General features: G+C 49.0%; 1 protein-coding gene across 1 annotated transcript in view; it reads left to right on the plus strand.

Moving 5' to 3' along the window:
- Nucleotides 1-23,063, plus strand: part of srd5a2b (steroid-5-alpha-reductase, alpha polypeptide 2b) — a 71,398-nt gene extending 48,335 nt beyond the window's left edge. The window contains exons 5-6 of the mRNA XM_046367813.1: nucleotides 15,466-15,616; nucleotides 22,882-23,063. Of these exons, the coding sequence (XP_046223769.1) occupies nucleotides 15,466-15,616; nucleotides 22,882-22,948 (218 nt within the window). The 3' untranslated portion in view covers nucleotides 22,949-23,063. The remainder of the gene's footprint in view (nucleotides 1-15,465; nucleotides 15,617-22,881) is intronic.
- Nucleotides 23,064-23,264: the final 201 nt, after the last annotated feature.

Raw genomic sequence — 23,264 nt, forward strand, 5'->3', positions numbered from 1 at the left:
CTCCCCCAGGTGGTCTGTTTCAGTGGGTGTCCTCTCCCCCAGGTGGTCTGTTTCAGTATGTGTCCTCCCCCAGGTGGTCTGTTTCAGTATGTGTCCTCTCCCCCAGGTGGTCTGTTTCAGTATGTGTCCTTTCCCCCAGGTGGTCTGTTTCAGTATGTGTCCTCTCTCCCAGGTGGTCTGTTTCAGTATGTGTCCTCTCCCAGGTGGTCTGTTTCAGTATGTGTCCTCTCCCCCAGGTGGTCTATTTCAGTATGTGTCCTCTCCCCCAGGTGGTCTGTTTCAGTATGTGTCCTCTCCCCCAGGTGGTCTGTTTCAGTATGTGTCCTCCCCCAGGTGGTCTGTTTCAGTATGTGTCCTCTCCCCCAGGTGGTCTATTTCAGTATGTGTCCTCTCCCCTGAGGTGGTCGGTTTCAGTATGTGTCCTCTCCCCCAGGTGGTCTGTTTCAGTATGTGTCCTCTCCCAGGTGATCTGTTTCAGTATGTGTCCTCTCCCCAGGTGGTCTGTTTCAGTATGTGTCCTCTCCCCAGGTGGTCTGTTTCAGTATGTGTCCTCTCCCCCAGGTGGTCTGTTTCAGTATGTGTCCTCTCCCCCAGGTGGTCTGTTTCAGTATGTGTCCTCTCTCCCAGGTGATCTGTTTCAGTATGTGTCCTCTCCCAACACATAGGTGGTCTGTTTGAGTATGTGTCCTCTCCCCCAGGTGGTCTGTTTCAGTATGTTTCCTCTCTCCCAGGTGGTCTGTTTCAGTATGTGTCCGCTCCCAGGTGGTCTGTTTCAGTATGTGTCCTCTCCCAGGTGGTCTGTTTCAGTATGTGTCCTCTCCCCCAGGTGGTCTGTTTCAGTATGTGTCCTCTCCCCCAGGTGGTCTGTTTCAGTATGTGTCCTCTCCCCCAGGTGGTCTGTTTCAGTATGTGTCCTCTCCCCCAGGTGGTCTGTTTCAGTATGTGTCCTCTCCCAGGTGGTCTGTTTCAGTATGTGTCCTCTCCCAACACATAGGTGGTCTGTTTCAGTATGTGTCCTCTCTCCCAGGTGATCTGTTTCAGTATGTGTCCTCTCCCAGGTGGTCTGTTTCAGTATGTGTCCTCTCTCCCAGGTGATCTGTTTCAGTATGTGTCCTCTCCCAGGTGGTCTGTTTTAGTATGTGTCCTCTCCCAACACATAGGTGGTCTGTTTCAGTATGTGTCCTCTCCCCCAGGTGGTCTGTTTCAGTATGTGTCCTCTCCCCCAGGTGGTCTGTTTCAGTATGTGTCCTCTCCCAGGTGGTCTATTTCAGTATGCGTCTTCTCCCCCAGGTGGTCTATTTCAGTATGTGTCCTCTCTCCCAGGTGGTCTGTTTCAGTATGTGTCCTCTCCCCCAGGTGGTCTGTTTCAGTATGTGTCCTCTCCCAGGTGGTCTGTTTCAGTATGTGTCCTCTCCCAGGTGGTCTGTTTCAGTATGTGTCCTCTCCCAACACATAGGTGGTCTGTTTCAGTATGTGTCCTCTCCCCAGGTGGTCTGTTTCAGTATGTGTCCTCTCCCCCAGGTGGTCTGTTTCAGTGTATGTCCTCTCCCAACACATAGGTGGTCTGTTTCAGTATGTGTCCTCTCCCCCAGGTGGTCTGTTTCAGTATGTGTCCTCTCTCCCAGGTGGTCTGTTTCAGTATGTGTCCTCTCCCCCAGGTGGTCTGTTTCAGTATGTGTCCTCTCCCAGGTGGTCTGTTTCAGTATGTGTCCTCTCCCCAGGTGGTCTGTTTCAGTATGTGTCCTCTCCCCCAGGTGGTCTGTTTCAGTATGTGTCCTCTCCCCCAGGTGGTCTGTTTCAGTATGTGTCCTCTCCCCCAGGTGGTCTGTTTCAGTATGTGTCCTCTCTCCCAGGTGATCTGTTTCAGTATGTGTCCTCTCCCAACACATAGGTGGTCTGTTTGAGTATGTGTCCTCTCCCCCAGGTGGTCTGTTTCAGTATGTTTCCTCTCTCCCAGGTGGTCTGTTTCAGTATGTGTCCTCTCCCAGGTGGTCTGTTTCAGTATGTGTCCTCTCCCAGGTGGTCTGTTTCAGTATGTGTCCTCCCCCAGGTGGTCTGTTTCAGTATGTGTCCTCCCCCCCAGGTGGTCTGTTTCAGTATGTGTCCTCTCCCCCAGGTGGTCTGTTTCAGTATGTGTCCTCTCCCCCAGGTGGTCTGTTTCAGAATGTGTCCTCTCCCCCAGGTGGTCTGTTTCAGTATGTGTCCTCTCCCAGGTGGTCTGTTTCAGTATGTGTCCTCTCCCAACCAGGTGGTCTGTTTCAGTATGTGTCCTCTCTCCCAGGTGGTCTGTTTCAGTATGTGTCCTCTCCCAGGTGGTCTGTTTCAGTATGTGTCCTCTCTCCCAGGTGGTCTGTTTCAGTATGTGTCCCTCTCCCAGGTGGTCTGTTTCAGTATGTGTCCTCTCCCCCAGGTGGTCTGTTTCAGTATGTGTCCTCTCCCCCAGGTGGTCTGTTTCAGTATGTGTCCTCTCCCAGGTGATCTGTTTCTGTCCTTCCCCAGGTGGTCTGTTTCAGTATGTGTCCTCTCCCCCAGGTGGTCTGTTTCAGTATGTGTCCTCTCCCCAGGTGGTCTGTTTCAGTATGTGTCCTCTCCCCCAGGTGGTCTGTTTCAGTATGTGTCCTCTCTCCCAGGTGATCTGTTTCAGTATGTGTCCTCTCCCAACACAGGTGGTCTGTTTCAGTATGTGTCCTCTCCCCAGGTGGTCTGTTTCAGTATGTTTCCTCTCTCCCAGGTGGTCTGTTTCAGTATGTGTCCGCTCCCAGGTGGTCTGTTTCAGTATGTGTCCTCTCCCAGGTGGTCTGTTTCAGTATGTGTCCCTCCCCCAGGTGGTCTGTTTCAGTATGTGTCCTCTCCCCCAGGTGGTCTGTTTCAGTATGTGTCCTCTCCCCAGGTGGTCTGTTTCAGTATGTGTCCTCTCCCCAGGTGGTCTGTTTCAGTATGTGTCCTCTCCCAGGTGGTCTGTTTCAGTATGTGTCCTCTCCCAACACATAGGTGGTCTGTTTCAGTATGTGTCCTCTCTCCCAGGTGATCTGTTTCAGTATGTGTCCTCTCCCAGGTGGTCTGTTTCAGTATGTGTCCCTCTCCCAGGTGATCTGTTTCAGTATGTGTCCTCTCCCAGGTGGTCTGTTTTAGTATGTGTCCTCTCCCAACCAGGTGGTCTGTTTCAGTATGTGTCCTCTCCCCCAGGTGGTCTGTTTCAGTATGTGTCCTCTCCCCAGGTGGTCTGTTTCAGTATGTGTCCTCTCCCAGGTGGTCTATTTCAGTATGCGTCTTCTCCCCAGGTGGTCTGTTTCAGTATGTGTCCTCTCTCCCAGGTGGTCTGTTTCAGTATGTGTCCTCTCCCCCAGGTGGTCTGTTTCAGTATGTGTCCTCTCCCAGGTGGTCTGTTTCAGTATGTGTCCTCTCCCAGGTGGTCTGTTTCAGTATGTGTCCTCTCCCAACACATAGGTGGTCTGTTTCAGTATGTGTCCTCTCCCCCAGGTGGTCTGTTTCAGTATGTGTCCTCTCCCCCAGGTGGTCTGTTTCAGTATATGTCCTCTCCCAACACATAGGTGGTCTGTTTCAGTATGTGTCCTCTCCCCCAGGTGGTCTGTTTCAGTATGTGTCCTCTCTCCCAGGTGGTCTGTTTCAGTATGTGTCCTCTCCCCCAGGTGGTCTGTTTCAGTATGTGTCCTCTCCCAGGTGGTCTGTTTCAGTATGTGTCCTCTCCCCCAGGTGGTCTGTTTCAGTATGTGTCCTCTCCCCCAGGTGGTCTGTTTCAGTATGTGTCCTCTCCCCAGGTGGTCTGTTTCAGTATGTGTCCTCTCCCCCAGGTGGTCTGTTTCAGTATGTGTCCTCTCTCCCAGGTGGTCTGTTTCAGTATGTGTCCTCTCCCAACACCAGGTGGTCTGTTTCAGTATGTGTCCTCTCCCCAGGTGGTCTGTTTCAGTATGTGTCCCTCTCCCAGGTGGTCTGTTTCAGTATGTGTCCTCTCCCAGGTGGTCTGTTTCAGTATGTGTCCTCTCCCAGGTGGTCTGTTTCAGTATGTGTCCTCCCCCAGGTGGTCTGTTTCAGTATGTGTCCTCCCCCCAGGTGGTCTGTTTCAGTATGTGTCCTCTCCCCCAGGTGGTCTGTTTCAGTATGTGTCCTCTCCCCAGGTGGTCTGTTTCAGTATGTGTCCTCTCCCCAGGTGGTCTGTTTCAGTATGTGTCCTCTCCCAGGTGGTCTGTTTCAGTATGTGTCCTCTCCCCCATAGGTGGTCTGTTTCAGTATGTGTCCTCTCTCCCAGGTGGTCTGTTTCAGTATGTGTCCTCTCCCAGGTGGTCTGTTTCAGTATGTGTCCTCTCCCAGGTGATCTGTTTCAGTAGGTGGTGGTCTGTTTTAGTATGTGTCCTCTCCCCCATAGGTGGTCTGTTTCAGTATGTGTCCTCTCCCCAGGTGGTCTGTTTCAGTATGTGTCCTCTCCCCCAGGTGGTCTGTTTCAGTATGTGTCCTCTCCCCAGGTGGTCTGTTTCAGTATGTGTCCTCTCCCAACACATAGGTGGTCTGTTTCAGTATGTGTCCTCTCCCCAGGTGGTCTGTTTCAGTATGTGTCCTCTCCCAGGTGGTCTGTTTCAGTATGTGTCCTCTCCCAGGTGGTCTGTTTCAGTATGTGTCCTCTCCCCCAGGTGGTCTGTTTCAGTATGTGTCCCTCTCCCAGGTGGTCTGTTTCAGTATGTGTCCTCCTCTCCCAGGTGGTCTGTTTCAGTATGTGTCCTCTCCCCCAGGTGGTCTGTTTCAGTATGTGTCCTCTCCCCCCAGGTGGTCTGTTTCAGTATGTGTCCTCTCCCAGGTGGTCTATTTCAGTATGTGGCCTCTCCCCCAGGTGGTCTGTTTCAGTATGTGTCCTCTCCCCCAGGTGGTCTGTTTCAGTATGTGTCCTCTCCCCCAGGTGGTCTGTTTCAGTATGTGTCCTCTCCCAACCCACAGGTGGTCTGTTTCAGTATGTGTCCTCTCCCAGGTGGTCTGTTTCAGTATGTGTCCTCTCCCCAGGTGGTCTGTTTCAGTATGTGTCCTCTTCCAGGTGGTCTGTTTCAGTATGTGTCCTCTCCCAACCCCAGGTGGTCTGTTTCAGTATGTGTCCTCTCCCCCAGGTGGTCTGTTTCAGTATGTGTCCTCTCTCCCAGGTGGTCTGTTTCAGTATGTGTCCTCTCCCCCAGGTGGTCTGTTTCAGTATGTGTCCTCTCTCCCAGGTGGTCTGTTTCAGTATGTGTCCTCTCCCAACACACAGGTGGTCTGTTTCAGTATGTGTCCTCTCCCAGGTGGTCTGTTTCAGTATGTGTCCTCTCCCAACACACAGGTGGTCTGTTTCAGTATGTGTCCTCTCCTCCAGGTGGTCTGTTTCAGTATGTGTCCTCTCCCAGGTGGTCTGTTTCAGTATGTGTCCTCTCCCAGGTGGTCTGTTTCAGTATGTGTCCTCTCCCAACACACAGGTGGTCTGTTTCAGTATGTGTCCTCTCCCAGGTGGTCTGTTTCAGTATGTGTCCTCTCCCAACACCAGGTGGTCTGTTTCAGTATGTGTCCCCTCCCAGGTGGTCTGTTTCAGTATGTGTCCTCTCCCAACCCAGGTGGTCTGTTTCAGTATGTGTCCTCTCCCCAGGTGGTCTGTTTCAGTATGTGTCCTCTCCCAGGTGGTCTGTTTCAGTATGTGTCCTCTCCCAGGTGGTCTGTTTCAGTATGTGTCCCAACACACAGGTGTCTGTTTCAGTATGTGTCCTCTCCCCAGGTGGTCTGTTTCAGTATGTGTCCTCTCCCCAGGTGGTCTGTTTCAGTATGTGTCCTCTCCCCAGGTGGTCTGTTTCAGTATGTGTCCTCTCCCAGGTGGTCTGTTTCAGTATGTGTCCTCTCCCCCAGGTGGTCTGTTTCAGTATGTGTCCTCTCCCCCAGGTGGTCTGTTTCAGTATGTGTCCTCTCCCCCAGGTGGTCTGTTTCAGTATGTGTCCTCTCCCAACCCACAGGTGGTCTGTTTCAGTATGTCTCCTCTCCCAGGTGGTCTGTTTCAGTATGTGTCCTCTCCCCCAGGTGGTCTGTTTCAGTATGTGTCCTCTTCCAGGTGGTCTGTTTCAGTATGTGTCCTCTCCCAACCCACAGGTGGTCTGTTTCAGTATGTGTCCTCTACCCCAGGTGGTCTGTTTCAGTATGTGTCCTCTCTCCCAGGTGGTCTGTTTCAGTATGTGTCCTCTCCCCCAGGTGGTCTGTTTCAGTATGTGTCCTCTCTCCCAGGTGGTCTGTTTCAGTATGTGTCCTCTCCCAACACACAGGTGGTCTGTTTCAGTATGTGTCCTCTCCCAGGTGGTCTGTTTCAGTATGTGTCCTCTCCCAACACACAGGTGGTCTGTTTCAGTACGTGTCCTCTCCTCCAGGTGGTCTGTTTCAGTATGTGTCCTCTCCCAGGTGGTCTGTTCCAGTATGTGTCCTCTCCCAGGTGGTCTGTTTCAGTATGTGTCCTCTCCCAACACACAGGTGGTCTGTTTCAGTATGTGTCCTCTCCCAGGTGGTCTGTTTCAGTATGTGTCCTCTCCCAACACACAGGTGGTCTGTTTCAGTATGTGTCCCCTCCCAGGTGGTCTGTTTCAGTATGTGTCCTCTCCCAGGTGGTCTGTTTCAGTATGTGTCCTCTCCTCCAGGTGGTCTGTTTCAGTATGTGTCCTCTCCCAGGTGGTCTGTTTCAGTATGTGTCCTCTCCCAGGTGGTCTGTTTCAGTATGTGTCCTCTCCCAACACACAGGTGATCTGTTTCAGTATGTGTCCTCTCTCCCAGGTGGTCTGTTTCAGTATGTGTCCTCTCCCCCAGGTGGTCTGTTTCAGTATGTGTCCTCTCCCCCAGGTGGTCTGTTTCAGTATGTGTCCTCTCCCAACACACAGGTGGTCTGTTTCAGTATGTGTCCTCTCCTCCAGGTGGTCTGTTTCAGTATGTGTCCTCTCCCAGGTGGTCTGTTTCAGTATGTGTCCTCCCCCAGGTGGTCTGTTTCAGTATGTGTCCTCTCCCCCAGGTGGTCTGTTTCAGTATGTGTCCTCTCCCCCAGGTGGTCTGTTTCAGTATGTGTCCTCTCTCCCAGGTGGTCTGTTTCAGTATGTGTCCTCTCCCCCAGGTGGTCTGTTTCAGTATGTGTCCTCTTCCCCAGGTGGTCTGTTTCAGTATGTGTCCTCTCCCCCAGGTGGTCTGTTTCAGTATGTGTCCTCTCTCCCAGGTAGTCTGTTTCAGTATGTGTCCTCTCCCAACACACAGGTGGTCTGTTTCAGTATGTGTCCTCTCCCAGGTGATCTGTTTCAGTATGTGTCCTCTCCCAGGTGGTGTGTTTCAGTATGTGTCCTCTCCCAGGTGATCTGTTTCAGTATGTGTCCTCTCTCCCAGGTGGTCTGTTTCAGTATGTGTCCTCTCCCAGGTGGTCTGTTTCAGTATGTGTCCTCTCCCAACACATAGGTGGTCTGTTTCAGTATGTGTCCTCCTCCCAGGTGGTCTGTTTCAGTATGTGTCCTCTCCCCCAGGTGGTCTGTTTCAGTATGTGTCCTCCCCAGGTGGTCTGTTTCAGTATGTGTCCTCTCTCCCAGGTGGTCTGTTTCAGTATGTGTCCTCTCTCCCAGGTGGTCTGTTTCAGTATGTGTCCTCTCTCCCAGGTGGTCTGTTTCAGTATGTGTCCTCTCCCCCAGGTGGTCTGTTTCAGTATGTGTCCTCTCCCAGGTGATCTGTTTCAGTATGTGTCCTCTCCCCAGGTGGTCTGTTTCAGTATGTGTCCTCTCTCCCAGGTGGTCTGTTTCAGTATGTGTCCTCTCTCCCAGGTGGTCTGTTTCAGTATGTGTCCTCTCCCAACACATAGGTGGTCTGTTTCAGTATGTGTCCTCTCTCCCAGGTGGTCTGTTTCAGTATGTGTCCTCTCCCCCAGGTGGTCTGTTTCAGTATGTGTCCTCTCCCCCAGGTGGTCTGTTTCAGTATGTGTCCTCTCTCCCAGGTGGTCTGTTTCAGTATGTGTCCTCTCTCCCAGGTGGTCTGTTTCAGTATGTGCCCTCTCCCAGGTGGTCTGTTTCAGTATGTGTCCTCTCCCAACCCATAGGTGGTCTGTTTCAGTATGTGTCCTCTCTCCCAGGTGGTCTGTTTCAGTATGTGTCCTCTCCCCCAGGTGGTCTGTTTCAGTATGTGTCCTCTCCCCAGGTGGTCTGTTTCAGTATGTGTCCTCTCCCAGGTGGTCTGTTTCAGTATGTGTCCTCTCCCCAGGTGGTCTGTTTCAGTATGTGTCCTCTCCCAGGTGGTCTGTTTCAGTATGTGTCCTCTCCCAGGTGGTCTGTTTCAGTATGTGTCCTCTCCCCAGGTGGTCTGTTTCAGTATGTGTCCTCTCCCCCAGGTGGTCTGTTTCAGTATGTGTCCTCTCTCCCAGGTGGTCTGTTTCAGTATGTGTCCTCTCCCCCAGGTGGTCTGTTTCAGTATGTGTCCTCTCCCCAGGTGGTCTGTTTCAGTATGTGTCCTCTCTCCCAGGTGGTCTGTTTCAGTATGTGTCCTCTCCCCAGGTGGTCTGTTTCAGTATGTGTCCTCTCCCCCCAGGTGGTCTGTTTCAGTATGTGTCCTCTCCCCCAGGTGGTCTGTTTCAGTATGTGTCCTCTCTCCCAGGTGGTCTGTTTCAGTATGTGTCCTCTCCCCAGGTGGTCTGTTTCAGTATGTGTCCTCTCCCCCAGGTGGTCTGTTTCAGTATGTGTCCTCTCCCCCAGGTGGTCTGTTTCAGTATGTGTCCTCTCTCCCAGGTGGTCTGTTTCAGTATGTGTCCTCTCTCCCAGGTGGTCTGTTTCAGTATGTGTCCTCTCTCCCAGGTGGTCTGTTTCAGTATGTGTCCTCTCCCCCAGGTGGTCTGTTTCAGTATGTGTCCTCTCCCCCAGGTGGTCTGTTTCAGTATGTGTCCTCTCCCAGGTGGTCTATTTCAGTATGTGGCCTCTCCCCCAGGTGGTCTGTTTCAGTATGTGTCCTCTCCCCCAGGTGGTCTGTTTCAGTATGTGTCCTCTCCCCCAGGTGGTCTGTTTCAGTATGTGTCCTCTCCCAACCCACAGGTGGTCTGTTTCAGTATGTCTCCTCTCCCAGGTGGTCTGTTTCAGTATGTGTCCTCTCCCCCAGGTGGTCTGTTTCAGTATGTGTCCTCTTCCAGGTGGTCTGTTTCAGTATGTGTCCTCTCCCAACCCACAGGTGGTCTGTTTCAGTATGTGTCCTCTACCCCAGGTGGTCTGTTTCAGTATGTGTCCTCTCTCCCAGGTGGTCTGTTTCAGTATGTGTCCTCTCCCCCAGGTGGTCTGTTTCAGTATGTGTCCTCTCTCCCAGGTGGTCTGTTTCAGTATGTGTCCTCTCCCAACACACAGGTGGTCTGTTTCAGTATGTGTCCTCTCCCAGGTGGTCTGTTTCAGTATGTGTCCTCTCCCAACACACAGGTGGTCTGTTTCAGTACGTGTCCTCTCCTCCAGGTGGTCTGTTTCAGTATGTGTCCTCTCCCAGGTGGTCTGTTCCAGTATGTGTCCTCTCCCAGGTGGTCTGTTTCAGTATGTGTCCTCTCCCAACACACAGGTGGTCTGTTTCAGTATGTGTCCTCTCCCAGGTGGTCTGTTTCAGTATGTGTCCTCTCCCAACACACAGGTGGTCTGTTTCAGTATGTGTCCCCTCCCAGGTGGTCTGTTTCAGTATGTGTCCTCTCCCAACACACAGGTGGTCTGTTTCAGTATGTGTCCTCTCCTCCAGGTGGTCTGTTTCAGTATGTGTCCTCTCCCAGGTGGTCTGTTTCAGTATGTGTCCTCTCCCAGGTGGTCTGTTTCAGTATGTGTCCTCTCCCAACACACAGGTGATCTGTTTCAGTATGTGTCCTCTCTCCCAGGTGGTCTGTTTCAGTATGTGTCCTCTCCCCCAGGTGGTCTGTTTCAGTATGTGTCCTCTCCCCCAGGTGGTCTGTTTCAGTATGTGTCCTCTCCCAACACACAGGTGGTCTGTTTCAGTATGTGTCCTCTCCTCCAGGTGGTCTGTTTCAGTATGTGTCCTCTCCCAGGTGGTCTGTTTCAGTATGTGTCCTCCCCCAGGTGGTCTGTTTCAGTATGTGTCCTCTCCCCCAGGTGGTCTGTTTCAGTATGTGTCCTCTCCCCCAGGTGGTCTGTTTCAGTATGTGTCCTCTTCCCCAGGTGGTCTGTTTCAGTATGTGTCCTCTCCCCCAGGTGGTCTGTTTCAGTATGTGTCCTCTCCCCAGGTGGTCTGTTTCAGTATGTGTCCTCTCCCCCAGGTGGTCTGTTTCAGTATGTGTCCTCTCTCCCAGGTGGTCTGTTTCTGTGTCCTCCCCCCAGGTGGTCTGTTTCAGTATGTGTCCTCTCCCAGGTGGTCTGTTTCAGTATGTGTCCTCTCCCCCAGGTGGTCTGTTTCAGTATGTGTCCTCTCTCCCAGGTGGTCTGTTTCAGTATGTGTCCTCTCTCCCAGGTGGTCTGTTTCAGTATGTGTCCTCTCCCCCAGGTGGTCTGTTTCAGTATGTGTCCTCTCTCCCAGGTGATCTGTTTCAGTATGTGTCCTCTCCCCCAGGTGGTCTGTTTCAGTATGTGTCCTCTCCCCCAGGTGGTCTGTTTCAGTATGTGTCCTCTCTCCCAGGTGGTCTGTTTCAGTATGTGTCCTCTCTCCCAGGTGGTCTGTTTCAGTATGTGTCCTCTCTCCCAGGTGGTCTGTTTCAGTATGTGTCCTCTCCCAGGTGGTCTGTTTCATGTGTCCCAGGTGATCTGTTTCAGTATGTGTCCTCTCCCCCAGGTGGTCTGTTTCCTCTCTCCCAGTATGTGTCCCAGGTGGTCTGTTTCAGTATGTGTCCTCTCTCCCAGGTGGTCTGTTTCAGTATGTGTCCTCTCCCAACACAGGTGGTCTGTTTCAGTATGTGTCCTCTCTCCCAGGTGGTCTGTTTCAGTATGTGTCCTCTCCCCAGGTGGTCTGTTTCAGTATGTGTCCCTCCCCCAGGTGGTCTGTTTCAGTATGTGTCCTCTCTCCCAGGTGGTCTGTTTCAGTATGTATGTGTCCTCTCCCCAGGTGGTCTGTTTCAGTATGTGTCCTCTCTCCCAGGTGGTCTGTTTCAGTATGTGTCCTCTCTCCCAGGTGGTCTGTTTCAGTATGTGTCCTCTCCCAGGTGGTCTGTTTCAGTATGTGTCCTCTCTCCCAGGTGGTCTGTTTCAGTATGTGTCCTCTCCCCAGGTGGTCTGTTTCAGTATGTGTCCTCTCCCCAGGTGGTCTGTTTCAGTATGTGTCCTCTCCCCCAGGTGGTCTGTTTCAGTATGTGTCCTCTCCCCCCAGGTGGTCTGTTTCAGTATGTGTCCAGGTGGTCTCTCTCCCAGGTGGTCTGTTTCAGTATGTGTCCTCCCCCAGGTGGTCTGTTTCAGTATGTGTCCTCTCTCCCAGGTGGTCTGTTTCAGTATGTGTCCTCTCCCAGGTGGTCTGTTTCAGTATGTGTCCTCTCTCCCAGGTGGTCTGTTTCAGTATGTGTCCTCTCCCCCAGGTGGTCTGTTTCAGTATGTGTCCTCCCCCAGGTGGTCTGTTTCAGTATGTGTCCTCTCCTCCCAGGTGGTCTGTTTCAGTATGTGTCCTCTCTCCCAGGTGGTCTGTTTCAGTATGTGTCCTCTCCCCCAGGTGGTCTGTTTCAGTATGTGTCCTCTCCCCCAGGTGGTCCCATGTGTCCCCAGGTGGTCTGTTTCAGTATGTGTCCTCCCCCAGGTGGTCTGTTTCAGTATGTGTCCTCTCCCCAGGTGGTCTGTTTCAGTATGTGTCCTCCCCAGGTGGTCTGTTTCAGTATGTGTCCTCTCTCCCAGGTGGTCTGTTTCAGTATGTGTCCTCTCTCCCAGGTGGTCTGTTTCAGTATGTGTCCTCTCCCCCAGGTGGTCTGTTTCAGTATGTGTCCTCTCCCCAGGTGGTCTGTTTCAGTATGTGTCCTCTCCCCCAGGTGGTCTGTTTCAGTATGTGTCCTCTCCCCCAGGTGGTCTGTTTCTGTTTCAGTATGTGTCCCAGGTGGTCTGTTTCAGTATGTGTCCTCCCAGGTGGTCTGTTTCAGTATGTGTCCTCTCCCCCAGGTGGTCTGTTTCAGTATGTGTCAGGTGGTCTCTGTGTCCTCTCCCAGGTGGTCTGTTTCAGTAGGTGGTCTGTTTCAGTATGTGTCCTCTCCCCCAGGTGGTCTGTTTCAGTATGTGTCCTCTCCCCCAGGTGGTCTGTTTCAGTATGTGTCCTCCCCCAGGTGATCTGTTTCAGTATGTGTCCTCTCCCCCAGGTGGTCTGTTTCAGTATGTGTCCTCCCCCAGGTGATCTGTTTCAGTATGTGTCCTCTCTCCCAGGTGGTCTGTTTCAGTATGTGTCCTCTCCCAGGTGGTCTGTTTCAGTATGTGTCCTCTCTCCCAGGTGGTCTGTTTCAGTATGTGTCCTCTCCCAGGTGGTCTGTTTCAGTATGTGTCCTCTCTCCCAGGTGGTCTGTTTCAGTATGTGTCCCTCTCCCAGGTCTGTTTCAGTATGTGTCCTCTCCCCCAGGTGGTCTGTTTCAGTATGTGTCCCTCTCCCAGGTGGTCTGTTTCAGTATGTGTCCTCTCCCCAGGTGGTCTGTTTCAGTATGTGTCCTCTCCCAGGTGGTCTGTCTGTTTCAGTCTGTTTCAGTGTCCTCTCTCCCCAGGTGGTCTGTTTCAGTATCTCCCAGGTGTTCCTCTCCCCCAGGTGGTCTGTTTCAGTATGTGTCCTCTCCCCAGGTGGTCTGTTTCAGTATGTGTCCTCCCCAGGTGGTCTGTTTCTGTGGTCTGTTTCAGTATGTTCTCCCAGGTGGTCTGTTTCAGTATGTGTCCTCTCTCCCAGGTGGTCTGTTTCAGTATGTGTCCTCTCTCCCAGGTGGTCTGTTTCAGTATGTGTCCTCTCCCCAGGTGGTCTGTTTCAGTATGTGTCCTCTCCCCAGGTGGTCTGTTTCAGTATGTGTCCTCTCCCCCAGGTGGTCTGTTTTTCAGGTGGTCTGTTTGTGTCCTCTCTCCCAGGTGGTCTGTTTCAGTATGTGTCCTCTCTCCCAGGTGGTCTGTTTCAGTATGTGTCCCTCCCCCAGGTGGTCTGTTTCAGTATGTGTCCTCTCCCCCATAGGTGGTCTGTTTCAGTATGTGTCCTCTCTCCCCAGGTGGTCTGTTTCAGTATGTGTCCTCTCCCCCCAGGTGGTCTGTTTCAGTATGTGTCCTCAGTATGTGTCCCCAGGTGGTCTGTTTCAGTATGTGTCCTCTCCCCAGGTGGTCTGTTTCAGTATGTGTCCTCTCCCCCAGGTGGTCTGTTTCAGTATGTGTCCTCTCCCCCAGGTGGTCTGTTTCAGTATGTGTCCTCTCCCCCAGGTGGTCTGTTTCAGTATGTGTCCTCTCTCCCAGGTGGTCCAGTATGTGTCCTCTCCCCATAGGTGGTCTGTTTCAGTACGTGTCCTCTCCCCAGGTGGTCTGTTTCAGTATGTGTCCTCTCCCCCAGGTGGTCTGTTTCAGTATGTGTCCTCTCCCCCAGGTGGTCTGTTTCAGTATGTGTCCTCTCCCAGGTGGTCTGTTTCAGTATGTGTCCTCTCCCCCAGGTGGTCTGTTTCAGTATGTGTCCTCTCTCCCAGGTGGTCTGTTTCAGTATGTGTCCTCTCCCCCAGGTGGTCTGTTTCAGTATGTGTCCTCTCCCCAGGTGGTCTGTTTCAGTATGTGTCCTCTCCCCCCAGGTGGTCTGTTTCAGTATGTGTCCTCTCTCCCAGGTGGTCTGTTTCAGTATGTGTCCTCTCTCCCAGGTGGTCTGTTTCAGTATGTGTCCTCTCCCCAGGTGGTCTGTTTCTGTTTCCCCCAGGTGGTCTGTTTCAGTGTGTCCTCTCCCCAGGTGGTCTGTTTCAGTATGTGTCCTCTCCCCCAGGTGGTCTGTTCCCCAGGTGGTCTGTTTCAGTATGTGTCCTCTCCCCCAGGTGGTCTGTTTCAGTATGTGTCCTCTCCCCAGGTGGTCTGTTTCAGTATGTGTCCTCTCCCCCAGGTGGTCTGTTTCAGTATGTGTCCCCCCCAGGTGGTCTGTTTCAGTATGTGTCCTCTCCCAGGTGGTCTGTTTCAGTATGTGTCCTCTCCCCAGTATGTGTCCAGGTGGTCTGTTTCAGTATGTGTCCTCTCTCCCAGGTGGTCTGTTTCAGTATGTGTCCTCTCCCCAGGTGGTCTGTTTCAGTATGTGTCCTCTCTCCCAGGTGGTCTGTTTCAGTATGTGTCCTCTCTCCCCCCAGGTGGTCTGTTTCAGTATGTGTCCTCTCCCCAGGTGGTCTGTTTCAGTATGTGTCCTCTCCCCCAGGTGGTCTGTTTCAGTATGTGTCCTCTCTCCCAGGTGGTCTGTTTCAGTATGTGTCCTCTCCCCCAGGTGGTCTGTTTCAGTATGTGTCCTCTCTCCCAGGTGGTCTGTTTCAGTATGTGTCCTCTCCCAGGTGGTTCTGTTTCAGTATGGTCTCCCCCAGGTGGTTTCAGTATGTGTCCTCTCCCCAGGTGGTCTGTTTCAGTATGTGTCCTCTCCCCCAGGTGGTCTGTTTCAGTATGTGTCCTCTCTCCCAGGTGGTCTGTTCTCCCAGGTGGTCTGTTTCAGTATGTGTCCCCTCTCTCCCAGGTGGTCTGTTTCAGTATGTGTCCTCTCCCCCAGGTGGTCTGTTTCAGTATGTGTCCTGTCCCCCATGGTCCTCTCCCCAGGTGGTCTGTTTCAGTATGTGTCCTCTCCCCAGGTGGTCTGTTTCAGTATGTGTCCTCTCCCCAGGTGGTCTGTTTCAGTATGTGTCCTCTCCCCAGGTGGTCTGTTTCAGTATGTGTCCTCTCCCCCAGGTGGTCTGTTTCAGTATGTGTCCTCTCCCCAGGTGTCTGTTTCTGTTTCCCCCAGTATGTGTCCTCTCCAGGTGGTCCAGGTGGTCTGTTTCAGTATGTGTCCTCTCCCAACACATCCCAGGTGGTCTGTTTCAGTATGTGTCCTCTCCCCCAGGTTGTCTGTTTCAGTATGTGTCCTCTCCCCCAGGTGGTCTGTTTCAGTATTTGTCCTCTCTCCCAGGTGGTCTGTTTCAGTATGTGTCCTCTCCCCCAGGTGGTCTGTTTCAGTATGTGTCCTCTCCCAGGTGGTCTGTTTCAGTATGTGTCCTCTCCCCCAGGTGGTCTGTTTCAGTATGTGTCCTCTCCCAACACATAGGTGGTCTGTTTCAGTATGTGTCCTCTCTCCCAGGTGATCTGTTTCAGTATGTGTCCTCTCCCCCAGGTGGTCTGTTTCAGTATGTGTCCTCTCCCCCAGGTGGTCTGTTTCAGTATGTGTCCTCTCTCCCAGGTGGTCTGTTTCAGTATGTGTCCTCTCCCCCAGGTGGTCTGTTTCAGTATGTGTCCTCTCCCCCAGGTGGTCTGTTTCAGTATGTGTCCTCTCCCCCAGGTGGTCTGTTTCAGTATGTGTCCTCTCCCCCGGGTGGTCTGTTTCAGTGTGTGTCCTCTCCCCCAGGTGGTCTATTTCGATACGTGTCGGGGGCCAACTACTTTGGTGAAATTGTGGAGTGGTTTGGCTACGCCATGGCAACCTGGTCGCTGACTACCTTCTCCTTTGCCTTCTGCAGTATGTGCTTTATTGGACGACGGGCAGTCCACCACCACAGGTACACGAGGCAGACGTAATCTAGGGAAACAACACGGATTAGTACATTCTTTATATTTACATCATTTAGACAGACTATAGCACCATAATCTATACAGGCTACAGCCCCATAATCTATACAGGCAACTGCACCATAATCTATACAGGCAACTGCACCATAATCTATACAGGCAACTGCACCATAATCTATACAGGCAACTGCACCATAATCTATACAGGCTACAAGCACCATAATCTATACAGGTCACATCACCATAATCTATACAGGCTACAGCCCCATAATCTATACAGGCAACTGCACCATAATCTATACAGGCTACAGCACCATAATCTATACAGGCTACAGCACCATAATCTATACAGGCAACTGCACCATAATCTATACAGGCAACTGCACCATAATCTATACAGGCAACTGCACCATAATCTATACAGGCAACTGCACCATAATCTATACAGGCAACTGCACCATAATCTATACAGGCAACTGCACCATAATCTATACAGGCTACAAGCACCATAATCTATACAGGTCACATCACCATAATCTATACAGGCTACAGCCCCATAATCTATACAGGCAACTGCACCATAATCTATACAGGCTACAGCACCATAATCTATACAGGCTACAGCACCATAATCTATACAGGCTACAGCCCCATAATCTATACAGGCTACAGCACCATAATCTATACAGGCATCTGCACCATAATCTATACAGGCTACAGCCCCATAATCTATACAGACTACCGCCCCATAATCTATACAGGCTACAGCACCATAAACTATACAGGCTACAGCCCCATAATCTACACAGGCTACAGCCCCATAATCTATACAGGCTACAGCACCGTAATCTATGCAGTCTACAGCAACATAATCTACACAGGCTCTAACACTAGATCACCATAATCTATACAGGCTACAGCACCATAATCTATACAGGCTACAGCACCATAATATATACAGGCTACAGCACCATAATCTATACAGGCTACAGCAGCATAATCTATACAGGCTACAGCACCATAATCTATGCAGGCTACAGCACCATAATCTATACAGGCTACAGCACCATAATCTATACAGGCTACAGCACCATAATCTATACAGGCTACAGCACCATAATCTATGCAGGCTAAAGCACCATAATATATGCAGGCTACAGCACCATAATATATGCAGGCTACAGCAACATAATCTATACAGGCTACAGCACCATAATCTATGCAGGCTAAAGCACCATAATATATGCAGGCTACAGCACCATAATCTATACAGGCTACAGCACCATAATCTATGCAGGCTACAGCACCATAATCTATGCAGGCTAACGCACCATAATCTATGCAGGCTACAGCACCATAATCTATGCAGGCTACAGCACCATAATCTATACAGGCTACAGCACCATAATCTATACAGGCTACAGCACCATAATATATGCAGGCTACAGCACCATAATATATGCAGGCTACAGCACCATAATATATGCAGGCTACAGCACCATAATATATGCAGGCTACAGCACCATAATCTATGCAGGCTACAGCACCATAATCTATACAGGCTACAGCACCATAATCTATGCAGGCTACAGCACCATAATATATGCAGGCTACAGCACCATAATATATGCAGGCTACAGCACCATAATCTATACAGGCTACAGCACCATAATCTATACAGGCTACAGCACCATAATCTATACAGGCTACAGCACCATAATCTATACAGGCTACAGCACCATAATCTATACAGGCTACAGCACCATAATCTATACAGGCTACAGCACCATAATCTATACAGGCTACAGCACCATAATCTATACAGGCTACAGCACCATAATCTATGCAGGCTAAAGCACCGTAATCTATACAGGCTACAGCACCATAATCTATACAGGCTATACATATGTGGTAAAACGTAGTGCAGTACTTTGTAAGGAATAGGGTGCCATTTGGGACAAAGTCCAGATATGATCAAATTAGCTGTATATAGACAGTATTTATCTAGCTTGATGTGCTGCATATAGACAGTATTTATCTAGCTTGATGTGCTGCATATAGACAATAGAGATCTACCTAGATGACCTGCATATAGAGTAGATATCTACTTAGATGACCTGCATATAGACAGTATATATCTACCTAGATGACCTGCATATAGACAGTAGAGATCTACCTAGATATCTACATATAGACAGTAGAGATCTACCTAGATATCTACATACAGACAGTGAGATCTACCTAGATATCTACATACAGACAGTGAGATCTACCTAGATATCTACATATAGACAGTAGAGATCTACCTAGATATCTACATACAGACAGTGAGATCTACCTAGATATCTACATATAGACAGTAGAGATCTAACCTAGATATCTACATATAGACAGTAGAGATCTACCTAGATATCTACATATAGACAGTAGAGATCTACCTAGATATCTACATATAGACAGTAGAGATCTAGCTAGATATCTACATATAGACAGTAGAGATCTACCTAGATATCTACATATAGACAGTAGAGATCTACCTAGATATCTACATATAGACAGCATATATCTAGCTAGATATCTACATATAAACAGTAGAGATCTACCTAGATATCTACATATAGACGGTAGAGATCTACCTAGATATCTACATATACAGGCTGTAGCCTGTATAAAATAAACATATCCAGGTGTTGGAATGGCCAAGTTAAAGTCCAGACCTGAATCCAATCGAGAATCTGTGGAAAGAACTGAAAACTGCTGTTCACAAATGCTCTCCATCCAACCTCACTGAGCTCGAGCTGTTTTGCAAGGAGGAATGGGAAAAAATTTCAGTCTCTCGATGTGCAAAACTGATAGAAACAAACCCCAAGCGACTTACAGCTGTAATCGCAGCAAAAGGTGGTGCTACAAAGTATTAACTTAAGGGGGCTGAATAATTTTGCACGCCCAATTTTTCAGTTTTTGATTTGTTCAAAAAGTTTGAAATATCCAATAAATGTCGTTCCACTTCATGATTGTGTCCCACTTGTTGTTGATTCTTCACAAAAAAATACAGTTTTATATCTTCGTTTGAAGCCTGAAATGTGGCAAAAGGTCGCAAAGTTCAAGGGGGGCGAATACTTTCGCAAGGCACTGTATATAGTCACTTTAATAACACTACCTACATGTACAGTTGAAGTGTGAAGTTTACATACACCTTAACCAAATATATTTAAACTCAGTTTTTCACAATTTCTGACATATAATCAGAGTAAATATTCCCTGTCTTGGGACACCGCTTTATTTTAAGAATGTGAAATGTCAGAATAATAGTAGAACAAATGATTTGTTTCTGCTTTTATTTCTTTCATCACATTCCCAGTGGATCAGAAGTTTACATACACTCAATTAGTATTTGGTATCATTGCCTTTAAATTGTTTAACTTGGGTCAAACGTTTCAGGTAGCCTTCCACAAGCTTCCCACAATAAGTTGGGTGAATTATGGCCCATTCCTCCTTACAGAGCTGGTGTAACTGAGTCAGGTTTGTAGGCCTCCTTGCTCACACATGCTTTTTCAGTTCTGCCCACAAATGTTCTATAGGATTGAGGTCAGGGCTTTGCGATGGCCATTCCAATACCTCGACTTTGTTGTCCTTAACAGATGAACGTGGTACCTTCAGGCGTTTCGAAATTGCTCCCAAGGATGAACCAGACTTGTGGAGGTTTACCAATTTTTTCTGAGGTCTTGACTGATTTCTTTTGATTTTCCCATGATGTCTAGCAAAGAGGCACTGAGTTTGAAGGAAGGCCTTGAAATACAGGTACACCTCCAATTGACTCAAATGATGTCAATTAGCCTATCGGAAACTTTAAAGCCATGACATAATTTTCTGGAATTTTCCAAGCTGTTTAAAGGCACACTCAACTTCTGACCCACTGAAATTGTGATACAGTGAAATAATCTGTCTGTAAACAATTGTTGGAAAATTGACTCGTGTCATGCACAAAGTGGATGTCCTAACCGACTTGCCAAAACTATAGTTTGTTATCAAGAAATGTAATGAGTCCAACCTAAGTGTATGTAAACTTACCGACTTGAACTGTACATATGACCTCAATTACCTCGACACCGGTACCCCCTGTATATAGCCTCCACATTGACTCTGTACTGGTACCCCCTGTATATAGCCTCCACATTGACTCTGTACCGTAATACCCTGTATATAGCCTCCACATTGACTCTGTAACGTAATACCCTGTATATAGCCTCCACATTGACTCTGTACCGTAATACCCTGTATATAGCCTCCACATTGACTCTGTACCAGTACCCCTGTATATAGCCTCCACATTGACTCTGTACCCGTATAGCCTCCACATTGACTCCTGTATATAGCCTCCACATTGACTCTGTACCGGTATCCCCTGTATATAGCCTCCACATTGACTCTGTACCGTAATACCCTGTATATAGCCTCCACCCTGTATATAGCCTCCACATTGACTCTGTACCGTAATACCCTGTATCCCCTGTATATATCCTCCACATTGACTCTGTACCGGTATCCCCTGTATATATCCTCCACATTGACTCTGTACCGGTATCCCCTGTATATAGCCTCCACATTGACTCTGTACCGTACACCCCGTATATAGCCTCCACATTGACTCTGTACCGTAATACCCTGTATATAGCCTCCACATTGACTCTGTACCGGTACCCCCTGTATATAGCCTCCACATTGACTCTGTACCGTAATACCCTGTATATAGCCTCCACATTGACTCTGTACCGGTATCCCCTGTATATATCCTCCACATTGACTCTGTACCGGTATCCCCTGTATATATCCTCCACATTGACTCTGTACCGGTATCCCCTGTATATAGCCTCCACATTGACTCTGTACCGTAACGCCCTGTATATAGCCTCCACATTGACTCTGTACCGTAACACCCCGTATATAGCCTCCACATTGACTCTGTACCGTAATACCCTGTATATAGCCTCCACATTGACTCTGTACCATAACACCCTGTATATAGCCTCCACATTGACTCTGTACCAGTAACACCCTGTATATAGCCTCCACATTGACTCTGTACCATAACACCTGTATATAGCCTCCACATTGACTCTGTACCATAACACCCTGTATATAGCCTCCACATTGACTCTGTACCGGTACCCCCTGTATATAGCCTCCACATTGACTCTGTACCGTAATACCCTGTATATAGCCTCCACATTGACTCTGTACCGTAATACCCTGTATATAGCCTCCACATTGACTCTGTACCTGTAACCCCCTGTATATAGCCTCCACATTGACTCTGTACCGTAATACCCTGTATATAGCCTCCACATTGACTCTGTACCAGTATCCCCTGTATATAGCCTCCACATTGACTCTGTACCGGTACCCCCTGTATATAGCCTCCACATTGACTCTGTACCGGTATCCCCTGTATATAGCCTCCACATTGACTCTGTACCGTAACCCCTGTATATAGCCTCCACATTGACTCTGTACCGTAACACCCCGTATATAGCCTCCACATTGACTCTGTACCGGTAATACCCTGTATATAGCCTCCACATTGACTCTGTACCGTAATACCCTGTATATAGCCTCCACATTGACTCTGTACCGGAACCCCTGTATATAGCCTCCACATTGACTCTGTACCGTAACACCCTGTATATAGCCTCCACATTGACTCTGTACCGGTATCCCCTGTATATAGCCTCCACATTGACTCTGTACCGTAATACCCTGTATATAGCCTCCACATTGACTCTGTACCGTAATACCCTGTATATAGCCTCCACATTGACTCTGTACTGTAATACCCTGTATATAGCCTCCACATTGACTCTGTACCGGTACCCCCTGTATATAGCCTCCACATTGACTCTGTACCGTAACGCCCTGTATATAGCCTCCACATTGACTCTGTGCCGGTACCCCCTGTATATAGCCTCCACATTGACTCTGTACCGGTACCCCCTGTATATAGCCTCCACATTGACTCTGTTCCTTACCCTCTATATTTTTCCACATTGATTCTGTACCGTAATACCCTGTATATAGCCTCCACATTGACTCTGTACCGTTACCCCTGTATATAGTCTCCATTTGACTCTGTACCGGTATTACCCCTGTTATATCGTCAACATTGACTCTATTTAATTTGATATAGATCTCCACATTGACTCTGATATCTACCCCCTGTATATAGCCTCCACATTGACTCTGTACCTACCCCCTGTATATAGTCTCCATATTGACTCTGTACCGTACCCCTGTATATAGTCTCCACATTGACTCTGTACATGTACCCCTGTATATAGCCTCCACATTGACTCTGTACCATTTGGGTTACACAATGATGTGAAACAAGACCCCCTGTATATAGCCTCCACATTGACTCTGTACCGTAAACCCTGTATATAGCCTCCACATTTTCCAAATCTGTAGTGTAATACCCTGTATATAGCCTCCACATTGACTCCTACCTCCCTCTGTCATAGGTACATTGACTCTGTACCGTTCCCTGTATATAGCCTCCACATTGACTCTGTATTCCATTCATCTTCTAAGAACACCCCTGCTCCTAGCATTCCACATTGACTCTGAGACCAAACACCCTCTATATAGCCTCCACATTGACCAACCATAACCCTGTATATAGCCTCCACAAGACTCTTTAGCCTCGGGCTTGCATTCCACATGGACTCTGTAGTAACCCCAAATAAGCTCTCCACATGGACTCTGCATTCCAAACCTGTATATAGCCTCCACATTGACTCTGTACCGTAATACTACTCATGCCCCTCTATTGTTATTTACTGCTGCTCTTTAATTATTTGTTTTTCTTATCTCTTATTTTTACATATTGTTTTGTTTGGGGGGGGGGTATTTTCATAACTGCATTGTTGGTTAAGGGCTTATAAGTCAGCATTTCACTTTAAGGTCTATTACACCTGTTGTATTCGTGACAAATTAACTTTGATTTGATTTAGATCACACAACCTAGATATCTACATATAGACTGTAGAGATCTACCTAGTTGTTGATGGTTGACAATATAGACCGCCTCCACATATCTGTATGATGTCCTGGTGTAGACATTTGGTTTAATGCTACACAATGATGTGAAACAAGAGGTCAGAGGTCAGAATGGAGGACCAGGCTAAACCTATGGTAGACATTTGTCCAAATCTGGGAGTGTAAATGTATTCATGCTCCTTGTCATCTCCCTCTGTCACAGGTACTACCGTGAGACGTTCCATGACTACCCCAGGTCACGGAAAGCTCTGATTCCATTCATCTTCTAAAGAACAGACGAAGCTCCTGCATTCCAACCATAGGACTGGGATACCCCAAACAAGCTCTTTAGCATCGGGCTTGCATTCCAACCATAGGACTGGGAGACCCCAAACAAGCTCATTTAGACATAGAGATCTATTCCTAGATATCTACATATAGACTGGGAGACCCCAAACAAGCTCTTTAGCATCTACAAACAGCATAGAGATTCCCTATATATCTACTGTTCAAACGTAGAGATCTACTTGGGAATATCTACATTTGGGACAAAGTCCAGATATAATCAGATGACCTACATATAGACAGAGATCTACCTAGATATCT

Source organism: Oncorhynchus gorbuscha, linkage group LG11, assembly GCF_021184085.1.
Source record: "Oncorhynchus gorbuscha isolate QuinsamMale2020 ecotype Even-year linkage group LG11, OgorEven_v1.0, whole genome shotgun sequence".
Lineage (NCBI taxonomy): Eukaryota > Metazoa > Chordata > Actinopteri > Salmoniformes > Salmonidae > Oncorhynchus > Oncorhynchus gorbuscha.